General features: G+C 41.4%; 1 protein-coding gene across 10 annotated transcripts in view; it reads left to right on the top strand.

Moving 5' to 3' along the window:
* Window positions 1–12,875, top strand: part of CFAP91 (cilia and flagella associated protein 91) — a 61,230-nt gene continuing 48,355 nt past the window's right edge. For 8 of the 10 annotated variants that reach the window (XR_011387906.1, XR_011387905.1, XR_011387908.1 and 5 more), the window contains exons 1-5: window positions 1–315; window positions 3,187–3,263; window positions 4,101–4,258; window positions 5,360–5,443; window positions 6,778–6,834. Coding sequence is in view for 6 of the 10 variants with exons in the window: in XM_070072180.1 (XP_069928281.1) it covers window positions 192–315; window positions 3,187–3,263; window positions 4,101–4,258; window positions 5,360–5,443; window positions 6,778–6,834 (500 nt within the window). In the remaining 4 variants the exon portion in view is untranslated. Of the gene's footprint in view, window positions 316–401; window positions 1,276–3,186; window positions 3,264–4,100; window positions 4,259–5,359; window positions 5,444–6,777; window positions 6,835–12,875 lie in introns of those variants that run through there. The other 2 variants (XM_051819003.2, XM_070072183.1) reach the window with 2 other exon arrangements.

Raw genomic sequence — 12,875 nt, forward strand, 5'->3', positions numbered from 1 at the left:
CGCCTGCCAATCTTTCCTCTCCCCGCTATTCTTCTCTCTCCTCCTCCCACCCGCCGCGCTCGGGCCCCGCCCCTCCCCGGCGCCCCACCCCTGACCCCAGCGCAGCCGCGCAGGTTACCATAGCTACGGGGCACGCACCAGTTGGCCTCCTTCGCAGACCGGCCGCTTGGCCTGAGCAAAGAAGCGGCACCATGAGCCACGTCGTGACCGTCAGGGAGCCTCAGGTCAACCTGCAGGTGTCTCAGCCGCGATGTGGGGAGAGGTCAGGGGCCGTGGGCCGCTTCTGCTCCAGTCGGGTTTACGATTATCTGTACGGTAAGGGCCTCCGGAAACCTCCTCCTGGGGTATGGACTTCTGCACCTGGTCGGGCTTCCAGGTGGTGCACCGGGCTAGCGGCATGACAGATGAGTCCCTGCACCGACCTTGGCCCGCGGTGGGCTTTTGTTGGTTAGGGGCAGCCCTGCGCCCTCCAGGTGGGCGCGAGCTCTGGGGCGCCTCTGAAGCCGCAGGCGCCCTCTGCCTCTTGGAGCTGCGCTCGCTCGGGGCCGCCGTCCTCCTAACCCTGTTTTTCTAGTAATTTCCTCAGCCCTGAGCCATCTTCTGACACCTGGTCCGGGCGTTTTGGTAGGGAGTGATTTTAAAACTTGGAGATTCATTTCGTGTTCCCACGTTCACACTGCGCTCATTCTCTGGGCAACTCCACAGGTGGCAGTCTAGGTGAAGAAAGTGCCAGTTTATCTTACGTCTGTTTGTTCTCCTTTAAATTTATTTTTATCTATCAGAGCATCATTTATAAACCAGCTCCACTGATTCTTCTTTGGACCGATAAAGCCCAATTTATTTTAATGTCTTGCTTGTCCGTTTATGTCCTATCTCTTCTGGACCTTAAAGTTTCTATTCCATACATTTCTGTAGGCTTCGCAGCCCCTTCCAGTGCTGGTACACGTGCTGGGTGTTTAATGTCTATTGAATTGTTGTGTTTACTGTTATGGGGATTGTAGCCGGTTAAGTTTAAGCACGGTTTTGTTTTTCAGTTTTGCACTCAGGAGCCCCAGGCTCTTCACCTGAATCTTAAATTACTTTCAACCACGTGGTGTCACATCAGGGACTCCCAGTCTCTTCGGTGGGACTGTAGAGGGCCATTTCCTGCATGGTGCATTGTGTAACGATTGCTTTCATATTCTGGCCAGTGGTTTTCTTTAATCACTCTTGGTTTCATGATATGGAATATATTTAGTAAGTTCCTGTAAATGTATCACCGTGTTTTTTTCAAAGGTAATTTGGGAATGGGGATAAACATCTTCGGTAAGGATGGATGAAGCATTTTCCCTTGTTGTTTCTTTTATCCCTAAGCATCTCTTCTACAGAGGGATTGATACGTGTTTCCCTGTCCCTTTCAGAGAACAGAAATCCTCCCAGAATAGGTTAAAGGAAAGTCTGGGTTGTTGCAATAAAACAGAGGTCTCACAGCCGTTCATGCGCAGGAAGCAAAGGGTAGCCAGGAAAGCCTAGAGCTAAGATACTGCAGTACTACACTCCTCTGCTCTCTTGTTTGCATTTTATAGTTGTTTGTTTGTTTGTTTTTTTGACTTGGTAGGGTTGCAAAATTTACCAAATAAAAATACAGGGTGCACAGTTAAATAGGAATTTGAGATAAATAAATACAGCTGGCGCCGCGGCTCACTAGGCTAATCCTCCGCCTAGCGGCGCTGGCACACCGGGTTCTAGTCCCGGTCGGGGCGCTGGATTCTGTCCCGGTTGCCCCTCTGCCAGGCCAGCTCTCTGCTGTGGCCCAGGAGTGCAGTGGAGGTTGGCCCAAGTGCTTGGGCCCTGCACCCCATGGGAGACCAGGAGAAGCACCTGGCTCCTGCCTTCGGATGAGCGCGGTGCGCCGGCCGCGGCGGCCATTGGAGGGTGAACCAACGGCAAAGGAGGACCTTTCTCTCTGTCTCTCTCTCTCTCTCACTGTCCACTCTGCTTGTTAAAAAAACAAATATAATTTTAGTATAAATTTTTCATCCCATGCAAATACTAAAATGTCATTCATTAGTTATCTGAATTTTATTTGGCAACCCTAGGCTTCTTGCTGTGCATGTTACATGTTTCCTTCTTAAATCTGATGGAAAGCTACTTGTGTATGGATTTTTCCTACCATGACAAGGACCAGGATGGCAATCCGTATGACCTTTTAACACTGAAACTCTCCACCAATTGAATGGAGTCTCTTTGTATCTTAGCTGAAAATTTAAATGAGAAATAAGATTGGTTGTTAGCTAACCAATGAGTTAACTGGCCTTGGATAACATATTATATAATTTTATTGTATAACTTATAAGGTATAATTTATAATGATGGATGTTTATTACCTACATCCCATGAAGTTGGGGATTGTTGCCTCTTTGTTGATGTATTCTATTCTATTCACCTAGAACATAGCATAAAGGTGCTATGTTTGTGGAAAATGGAATTAAAAGATAAGTTTATTCTTGTGCACAAACAATTTTTGATTGTATTGCATGTGCTCAGGGCTTGTCAATTAACTATTTGTTGGATGAAAGCATTAAGAGAGCCTGCATCTCGTGCAGCCTTTCAACCTTGATGGGTATCATATGTCTGCTTCCACTAAATGGCCTTTGTGTGGTAAAAATAGACTTACTCTGAAGAGAGCTGGTCGCCTTTATCTCTTGGTAGAGAATAAATGTCTCTTATTAGATATTTTTTACCACATTTATTAGTTCTTAGGGCTAATGCTGTTGCTCCTTCCCAATGTACTGAACATGGGAGAGAGTGCCTAAACTTACTGTTTTTCTCGCTTGCAATTGGGCATAGTGCACTTACACAGAATCTTTTCTCTGGAAGGATTTCTTAGGCTACCTAGATCCAGAAAGACGTATGTTCATAGGCGAGAAGAGAGTGTGTTTAGAGTACTGTGCTTGAGAACATGCTAGGCTTCTCTATACATTCCAGTTCCATAAGCTAACTTGGAATACACAGAAAAGAAATGCGTTTGGCAGACTGTTACTGGTAGGTGGGGTAGAGTCACAAGGTCTTGAGCTTCTGACCGGTTAGGCAATGTCTAGACTTTCTAATCTGTGTTCCAGTTAAGCTGTATTGCTTTGCCATTAGTCTCAGCTTAGGAGTAGATGTGTTCTATCCCTATGTGACTTCCTTTTGTCTGTTTTGCAGATCCATTGTTTATTGTGTCAAGTGAGAAAGAACACACACAAGCAAATATCCAAGCCACTGTGCTTCGAAGCAGACTGGTGCGTCTAATTCAACTAAAGCAACTAACTAGTTTGGCTAACTGCACTGATTGGATTGACTAATCACCAAATCTCTGGATTTTAGGTTCTGCAGGAATTATTTTACCATGATTACTAGGGGGCAAGGTGTCTTACTACTTGTGACCCATTGTGAGGGTTAATTAACTAATACTGAGTTGAGGGCCCATACACTAATTTATTTCAGTGGGAAAAGTAATATATGCTTGTGTTAAAAGAATTCAAGTGTACAAAAACATATATGGTATGAAGTACATTCTAGCCCTATCTGCAACACATAAACGGTCATTATCATTAGTTTTTTTTTTACATTCTTTTTAGAAATATTCTATGTATACCAATAAGCCCTCTTCCTACCTATGCTATATATGTTGCTTTTTCTTTATAGATTTATTTATGTGTTTGAAAGAGTTACAAAGAGAGAGAGGGAGTGGGAGAGAGAGATATTCCATCCTCTGGTTTACTCCCCAAATGGCCGCAACAGACGGGTGGGTCAGGGTAAAGCCAGGATCCAGGAGCTTCTTCTAGGTCTCCCACAGGGGTACAGGGACCTGAACACTTGGGCCATCTTTCACTGCTTTCCCAGGCCATCAGCATGGAGCTGAACTGGAAGTGGAGCAGCCAGGACTTGAATTAGTACCCATGTGGGATGATGGTATTGTAGGTGGCAGCCTTACCTACTAAACCACAATACCAGCCCCTATATATGTTGTTTTATACCTTTTAATGTAAAATAATTATCATATAATTGGAATGCTTTAGAAAATCTGATGGCATAAGTTTGTTCTTTTCCTCCTTGCTTCCGTTTTCTAACATTAGAGAAAAATTCCCAGGTTTAGAACCATGTTCAGTAACCTGAACCATTATCCAAGATATTCTCTGTATTGGAGCAAATCAGATCCTGTCCCACCATTCATCAGTCGGGAGTGGAAGGGACATGAGGAGAAACGCAGAGAAGCGCTCCGGCAGCTTGCCGCGTAAGTGTTGGGCAGATTCTGCTCCTAAAGCGACTCACGTTTTCTATGAATATGTTTTTCTTATTAAAAGTTTTTATTATTTATTCTGCATGACTGAAAAATGTAGCGCTGAGATGTTACACCTAGGCCAAATTCTCTCTCTAAACCTCTTGTTGCAAACAAGCTTGATTCAGGAGCAGCAGTTGTAGTCTGATTATTAGTAGATGGTCTCCGAGGGTTGGTGTGAACAGCTGTATTAAATGATACTTGTCACCTGGGTAAGGAAGACTGAATTTGTTTGTCCTTTGATCCATCTTAGAAATTATAAGTGCTGTTCTCTGCTAGTATCAAAAATATTTTTTGGACTCTTACAAGCAAAGTACCTTTAAAGATGAGTCTTTGGAAATCCTTATGTTAATTAAAGTTCACATTTACTATATTAAAAAATAATCATATGTTTCAGTCTTGACATTAAAGATTCTCTTTTAAAACTTTTTTATTCTCGTGGCCGGCGCCACGGCTCACTAGGCTAATCCTCCACCTTGTGGCGCCGGCACACCGGGTTCTAGTCCCGGTTGGGGCGCCGGATTCTGTCCCGGTTGCCCCTCTTCCAGGCCAGCTCTCTGCTGTGGCCAGGGAGTGCAGTGGAGGATGGCCCAAGTACTTGGGCCCTGCACCCCATGGGAGACCAGGAGAAGCACCTGGCTCCTGCCATCGGATCTGCGTGGTGCGCCGGCCGCGGCGGCCATTGGAGGGTGAACCAATGGCAAAGGAAGACCTTTCTCTCTGTCTCTCTCTCTCACTGTCCACTCTGCCTGTCAAAAAATAAATAAAAAAAAAAAACTTTTTTATTCTCATGTGCTTTTAATTAAAATTGGGCATTTGTGTATGAGGTATTTCATAAATCTATACTTTACTCACATTTCTTACTGGATCCTGGTTTACTGGCTTAGAGAAAGTGGTATTCAGTGTAAGAAGCAGGACAGGTGCATGTAAGAGAATATTTCACTCAGTGTAAGACACTTTGTGTATCTGCTTTATAGTCATGGAAGTAATGATTAGAAATCTTATGTGGAGATGATGTTTTAGACTTGAATAATATTTTTCTGCTTCTTTTTTTAGAATGGATACTTCTTTCCAGATGCCTAAAGAAGCTTGTGAGGATCCTGATGTTACTGGAAAGAATCGTTATAAATACTTTGACAGGTAGAAAGTAGTTATCAATGAGCAATTGAGCCCTGATAATATTAGAGAACCTCTGAATGATTATGATAAAAGCTAAAATGCTTAAGTACATACACTGTGCCAGGCACCATTTTAAGAGCTTTAAATATGCTTTGTCAGATCTTCACAACAGAAATGTAAGCTATAAGTGGGTATTTCAAAAAGTTCATGAAAAATAAAATTGAGAGGTAAGTTTATTTTGGTGCAAAAATTTTTGAAATTCATCCTTTTTTTTTATAATACACATTTTCCATGAACTTGTTGAAGACTTTCTACTATATTATCCCCATTTTACCAAAAATGAGGCTGAGACAGTCAGGAGAAGTGGATTTGTCAAGGCCACGTAAGCCAGCCAGTGGCAGAACTGGGAGTCTTACAAAGCCCTTCTGACTTCAGAGGCACGGATTAAAACTGAGAATGCACGTTTGAGAAGGAAAAGAAGTCATCAGATGAAGTGAGACACAGCAGGGATATCGTGAAGTCATACTAATGCTGGGGAAATTGTTGAAAGTATCTAAATGGGCGACTTCTGCTCTCTTTGTGTGAATGTCACCAAAACCATTTATTTCATTTGTGATTAACACTCATGTGATAATCACATGTTCAGATAAAATTAAGAAGGGGATTTACTAAAGGCCTTACCTGAATTGAGAAGGTAAGCTTGATGCTATATCTATCTAAGCTTCTTGACAATGTAAACTTCTAATCTACATTATTCCTACTTATATGTATACATACTGTTTAAAGGTTTATTTATTTACTTGAAAGGCAGAGTTAGAGGGAGGACAGACATAAGTGTAGAAGCTGGGACTCAAACCAGTGCTCATATGGGATGCAGGTGTCATATATGGCCCCTAATCGACATTATTATTTATAAGCGGCCTCCTTAGGAGAATTTTGGGATGCTAATTTTTCTTAAACTATATTTTTCTTAACTATAGCATATTCAATTCCTAGACCTTTGAGAATTTCAGGGAACTTGAGAAGTTGCTGGGGAATTCATGGCCAGCTGTAGCCCAAATATAGGGTACTGTGTCTTAGAGTGTGGCTTGATCTTCATCTGCAGCGAAAATACTGGAGTAAGTGCAGATCCATCAACTCAGATCTGTTTTGACCAAATCTCTGAGCCACACTTGTGCATTTTAAATAGGAACTTACCCACCCCTAGTGTTTTTGTTTATGCCAAAGTTTGAGTATTGCTGATATATGGGATACTTGTGCTTATTGATTTTATGGGACAAATATTAGAGTTGGAAGAGAGCTTAGAGTGCTCCCAGTGGAAAAGCGACAAACAATTCTGTTTTCCTTTCCTCTAGGCCTTTCCTTCCATTTCTTCAACATATGTCATCAAATGTTGTTTTTGCAACAGCCGCGTAAGTATTATTTTAAAACTTTTTTCAGTATTTTGTAGTTACTGTTTGCCTCCATATTTGCTTCTAGAACATAGCTTTCATAAGTCAATATTTTTCACACTGTGGACCACAAACTGTTAAAAGGTATAATATTATCTAGTAGCATTTTTAAAAATGAAAGAAAAGAAAGGGAAATAACCAAAGCATGAGGCATCTTGAAGTTAAATTATTTTTTGGTTGTAACTTTTGTTACTGATAGGTTACATATGTTTATATGTATGTGTACAATGTATTTTATAATGTAAAGTGTCTTAATCTGTCTTGCTATAACAAAATAGACAGACTAGGTAATTTATAAATGGTGTAAATTATTTGTCACAGTTCTGACAGCAAGTCCAAGGTCAAGGTGCTAGTGTTTGGAGTCTGGGGAGGGCTCTCCTACTGTACCCACACTTGACAGGAGGGAGGAACACACAGTGGAAGGTGCAAGAGCTAAAAGGACTGTAGGTAGTTTTTCCCTCCAGCTCTGTCATAAGGTGCTGGAGCTCTGGTGTCTCACTCCCACCCTAAAAGGCCCCCCCTCTTAATACCAGCATGGCAAGGATTGTGTTACGACATGAACTTAGAAGGGGACACATTCAAACCATAGCAATAGAGGTAAACCACATCAAAAACAACCTTGGAAAGTGCTTTATACCTTTTGCTTCCCTGACATGCAAACTTATTTAAAGCTAATTCTCCAACATTTTATCAAGAAAACTCTTTAGTTATGAAATATTATTGTGTGCTAGAATTTATCATTTAATACTCATTTAGTCTATACAAAGCTATGTGATACACAAACAAAACAGAGTTTCAGCCTCACAGAGGAATGAACCAAGATGAGAAGGAAGTCAAGAGCAAGGATGCTTGTGCAATTCCCAGTTCTTGGTTTCGAGGCAAAGATGTGACATCAGGTAGAGTATTGCTTTAGAAACCAAATGTGTTAATGTAACAGCGTATTTATGAGAGGAAAAAAAGTCAGAGGTATTCATGAAATGATCAGGAAAATAAAATTTTCTCTCTCTTTTTTTTGAAAGTTTTCTTAAGGTAAATTTCTTTCTTTTATTTGAAAGGCATTGAGAGAGAGAGAGAGAATCTTTGGTTTATTTTCCAAATGCCTGCTAGGTTAGGCCAAAACTAAGATCCAGGAATTCAGTCTGGGTCTCTCATGTGGTTGGTAGGGACCCAAGTATTAGAGCCATTATCAGCTACCTTCTAAGATGCACATTAGCAGAAGGTTTCATCGGAAATGAAGAGCCAGGACTTGAACCAGGAACTCTTATATGGGATATGGGCATCCCAATCTGTGTCATAACCTCTGTGCCAAAAGCCTACCTCAACATCTCAGATTTATGTGTGGAAATTTATTTAGGGCTAGGCTTTCAAGCATGAGTTAAAAGGATATAGTTAATCCTTATTATAAATGAGCATAGTCTCTTTTCAATAGGACGTATGTTATCAACTATCTTTAATCCTTAAGATAAATGTCATTTATTGTCCCACTTCTCTCTAGATTCTTTAAATTTTTATTATGTATCTGAAAGGCAGAGAGACAGAGATAGAGATATCTTCTGTCTGTTGGTACACTTCCTAAGTCAAAGTCAAGGCTGGGCCAGGCTGAAGCCAGGAGTTAGGAACTCAAGTAGCAGGGACCCAAGTACTTGAGCCATCACCTGCTGCCTCTAGGGTACAGATTAGCAGTAAACTGGAATCAGAAGAAAGTCGGGACTGGAACCCAGATATTTCAGTTTGAGACATTGGCATCCAAAGCAGTGTCTTAACCACAGAACTGAATGCCTGCCTCTCCCTTGATTTTTTTTAAAGACTGTGTGTGGATACCTTTGGCTCTTACAGAGATGGAGAACAGATTTCCTACTCTTCCCAGATGGAAAACTTTGTGAGGTGTCGGTTTATCCAGGGGTGGCTCAGACCTGTAGTCTATGCAATGCTGTATGTGAGCAGAAGGAGGGCTAAGAGAGAGATGCATCCCTGTAGAGCCTTCTGGTAATTTTTTTTTTTTTTTTAAGTTTTAAGGCTAACTAGCTAGCATCATGGTCATAACCTCTTTTTTTTTTTTTTTTTTTTTTTTTTTTTTTTTTTTTTTTTGACAGGCAGAGTGGACAGTGAGAGAGAGAGACAGAGGAGAGAAAGGTCTTCCTTTTTGCTGTTGGTTCACCCTCCAATGGCCCCTGCAGCCGGCGCGCTATGGCCGGTGCATCGCACTGATCTGAAGCCAGGAGCCAAGTGCTTCTCCTGGTCTCCCATGCAGGTGCAGGGCCCAAGCACTTGGGCCATCCTCCACTGCACTCCCTGGCCATAGCAGAGAGCTGGCCTGGAAGGGGGGCAACCGGGACAGAATCCTGCGCCCCGACCGGGACTAGAACCTGGTGTGCCGGCGCTGCAAGGCAGAGGATTAGCCTATTGAGCCGTGGCGCCGGCCCTGGTAGTTTCTTAAGAGTGAGTTCATGGGGCGCCGGATTCTGTCCCAGTTGCCCCTCTTCCAGGCTAGCTCTCTGCTGTGGCCCAGGAAGGCAGTGGAGGATGGCCCAAGTACTTGGGCCCTGCACCCCATGGGAGACCAGGATAAGTACCTGGCTCCTGCCATCAGATCAGCGCAGTGCGCTGGCCGCGGCGCCCATTGGAGGGTGAACCAACAGCAAAGGAAGACCTTTCTCTCTTCTCTCTGTCTCTCTCTCTCACTGTCCACTCTGCCTGTAAAAAAAAAAAAAAGAAAAAAAAAAAAAGAGTGAGTTCATTGGATTACCTTCTTTAGAGGTCATAATTGCCTCAGATCTTAAAGTTACTAATTATAGGGAGTTTAGAGGCCTACAGTGATAAATACTGTGCCTCTCTCACTCTTTCCTAAGGAACTGACATAAGGTACAAAGATTCTCTGTAAGAAATAAACCATAACATTTGACATTCTAGATATCCCTATCTCTCTTAGATCCATCCTTTTGAAAGGATGAATCGGTATCCCTGAGTGAAGGCAGCCCTGGGAGTCTGGCAAGTTTCCAAGGATAATGTCACTTTGTGTTAACAGGGGTGGATTGTCTGGGGACCAGCTGGGGACCAGCCATACTCTTTTCATTGATAACTGTTGGAGTCTTTACTTTGGATTCTATGTAGATATCTTGGCAAAAAGGATTTAAAAAATTAATACTTGAAAAAGATGCCATGGAGTTAATAGAATTTGGAAGTTTAAGAAGCCCCTCCTTTTTTAAAGATTTATTTATTTTATTTCAAAGGAAGAGTAATAGACAGGGGGAGATTTTCCACCTGTTGGATCACTCCCTAAATAGCCGAAAATAGCTGGGTCTGGGCCAGGCTAAAGCCAGGAGGCAGGAACTCCATTCTGGTTTCCCACTTAGGTGGAAGAGGTCCAGGTACTTGTGCCATCTTCAGCAGCTTTCCCAGATACATTAGGAGCAAACTGGATGAGAAGTGGAATCGCTGGGAGATCCAACCAGCTTTCCAGTACGGGATGCCAGCATCGCAAATGCTGGCGTCATCTGCTGTGCCACAAAGCTGGTCCCTGAGGAGCTCCTCTTTGTATGCTGTCCTGTTGGGGTCAAGCCAAGCTTGGAGCAGATGTGGAGTTTTTCGGGGTTTGGGTCCTGACCAAGCTTGGGGAGGAGGTGGGAAAGGGATGATTATACTTATTCATAGTTTACTCCTCCCCAAACCAGCTGAAGTGTGGAGAGTGGCGGGGGGTGGGGGGAGAACAGGTTACAGAAAATAAGAAGTGAGTTAGTTAAGTTACTATGAAGTGAGAAGTTAAGTTACTATGGGGATTCTGTCAAAGTAACATTCTTGTTTTGCATACTTTTCTATGCCCCACCTGAAAAGATACTAAGCCAAGAGGAAACTGCAGGAATGTTCATTATGCCTTGTCATAATTTAAGTACATTTGATCAGATGGTTCAAATATTGGTTAGTTTAAAAGGGGATACTTCATTCTGTTAAGTCAAGTTAATGGTATAATAATGTAATAAAAAATGTGATCTGGGGATAATGTAAAGCTGACTTGAAGTTATTGCCTCAACTATAATTTTACAGTAGAGTAATTGCAACTGAACATATAAGAAGCACCAAATACTTCTATTTTCTACATATATTAAAAACTCATAGCAACCACCAGAAAAGAAATTTCAATACTAGTTAGAATTCAACATTAGGGGCCGGTGCTGTGGCATAGTGGGTTAATGCCATGGCCTGAAGTGCCGGCATCCCATATGGGTGCTGGTTTGAGTCCCGGATGCTCCTCTTCCAATCCAGCTCTCTGTTATGGCCTGGGAAAGCAGTAGGAAGATTGTCCAAGTCCTTGGGCCTCTGCACCCATGTGGGAGACCCAGAAGAAGCTCCTGGCTCCTGGCTTCGGATCAGCGCAGCTCCGACCGTTGCAGCCAATTGGGGAGTGAACCATTGGATGGAAGATATCTCTCTCTCTCTCTCTGCCTCTCTTCTCTCTGTGCAACTCTGACTTTCAAATTAATTAATTAATTAATTAAAAAGAATTCAACATTAAAATTTATTTAAAGTATTTGTTACAGGTTAGATTTCCAAGCAGGTGCTTTTTTCTAATTGGCCTAAAATGTATTTTTCCTCCAGCTAAGCTGTATGTATATGATGTGCTCATATATAAGTGCCTCCAATTGCTTCTATTTTCAAAATAAAAGCATCTTTTAGTTATTTATGTAATTGAATCAATTCTTTTACCAACCAGGAAAAAACATTTTCTTCAAATGAAAGTGACTATATTGTTTTCTATTTTAAAAGTAATACATGTACCTGGTAAAGAGAGTGAGAAAATTCAGAAAACTATAAGATGAAAAGTACACTCTCTATAATTCTACTACCCAGAAGTAAGTATTTTATTATATATTTACCTAGGCATTTTCCTGTGCATAAAATATTTTTAAAACCATAAAAATGTAATCCTATGCATACTACTTAATAATGTTCATTTTTTCTACTTTATAATGAATCATACATATATTCAAATGCTTATAAATATTTTACTTTGAATAGCTTTGTAAATTCCATTGTGTATATCTATATATATATAAATACTCTTGATGATGATCATTTAAATTTCGAAGTTTTCGCTCATATAAATGAGACTTTATGAGCAGTCAACCTTCTGTATCTGCAGTTCCCACATCTACTGACTCAACTAACTGCAGATAAAAAATCTTGAAAAAAATTGTATCTACACTGAACACATCCAGACTTTTTTCTTGTCATTTTCTCCTAAATGATACAATAAACAAACTCTTCATAGCATTTTTACTATATTATGTATTATAAATAATCTAGAGATGATTTAAGTGTACAAGAGGATGTGCATAGGTTCTGCATAAATCCTATACCATTTTTTTGTAAGAGACTGAACACTTTCATATTTTGGCATCTATGGGAGATCCTAGAACCGATCCCCCACAGATGCCAAAGGATGACTGTATACCTTTGTACACTTGTTCAGTGATTTTCTAGAATAAATCCTTAGATATGTAATTGCTGGGGAGAGGGATATCTTAAAGGTTTGATATAGATTGATAAAATACTAGTCTGTTAGGTAGTACCTATTTATAATTTCATCAACGGTTTTTGAAAAGACTTGTCCACAATTTCATCAATGCTATGTACTCTTAGCCTTTTATTTTTATTATTATTTTTAAAATATTTTATTTGAAAGGCAAAGTTATATATAGAGAGGGAGATCTTCCATCATCTGGTTCACTCCCCAGATAGCTGGTGCAGGCCCAGGCTGAAGCCAGGAACCAGGAACTTCTTCCGAGTCTCCCACATGGGTGCATGGGCCAAACACTTGGGCCATCTTCTGCTGTTTTCCCAGAAGCATTAGGAGGGAGCTAGATCGGAAGTGGAGCAGCTGGGACTCCAACCGGTGCCCGTGTGGAATGCTAGCATTGGAGGCAGCAGCTTAACCTGTGACACCACAGTACTGGCCCTCTCTTAGTCTTTTAAATCTTTTCTTATGTGATCATTTTATCCTAATT

This window comes from Oryctolagus cuniculus, chromosome 4 (genome assembly GCF_964237555.1).
Source record: "Oryctolagus cuniculus chromosome 4, mOryCun1.1, whole genome shotgun sequence".
NCBI lineage: Eukaryota > Metazoa > Chordata > Mammalia > Lagomorpha > Leporidae > Oryctolagus > Oryctolagus cuniculus.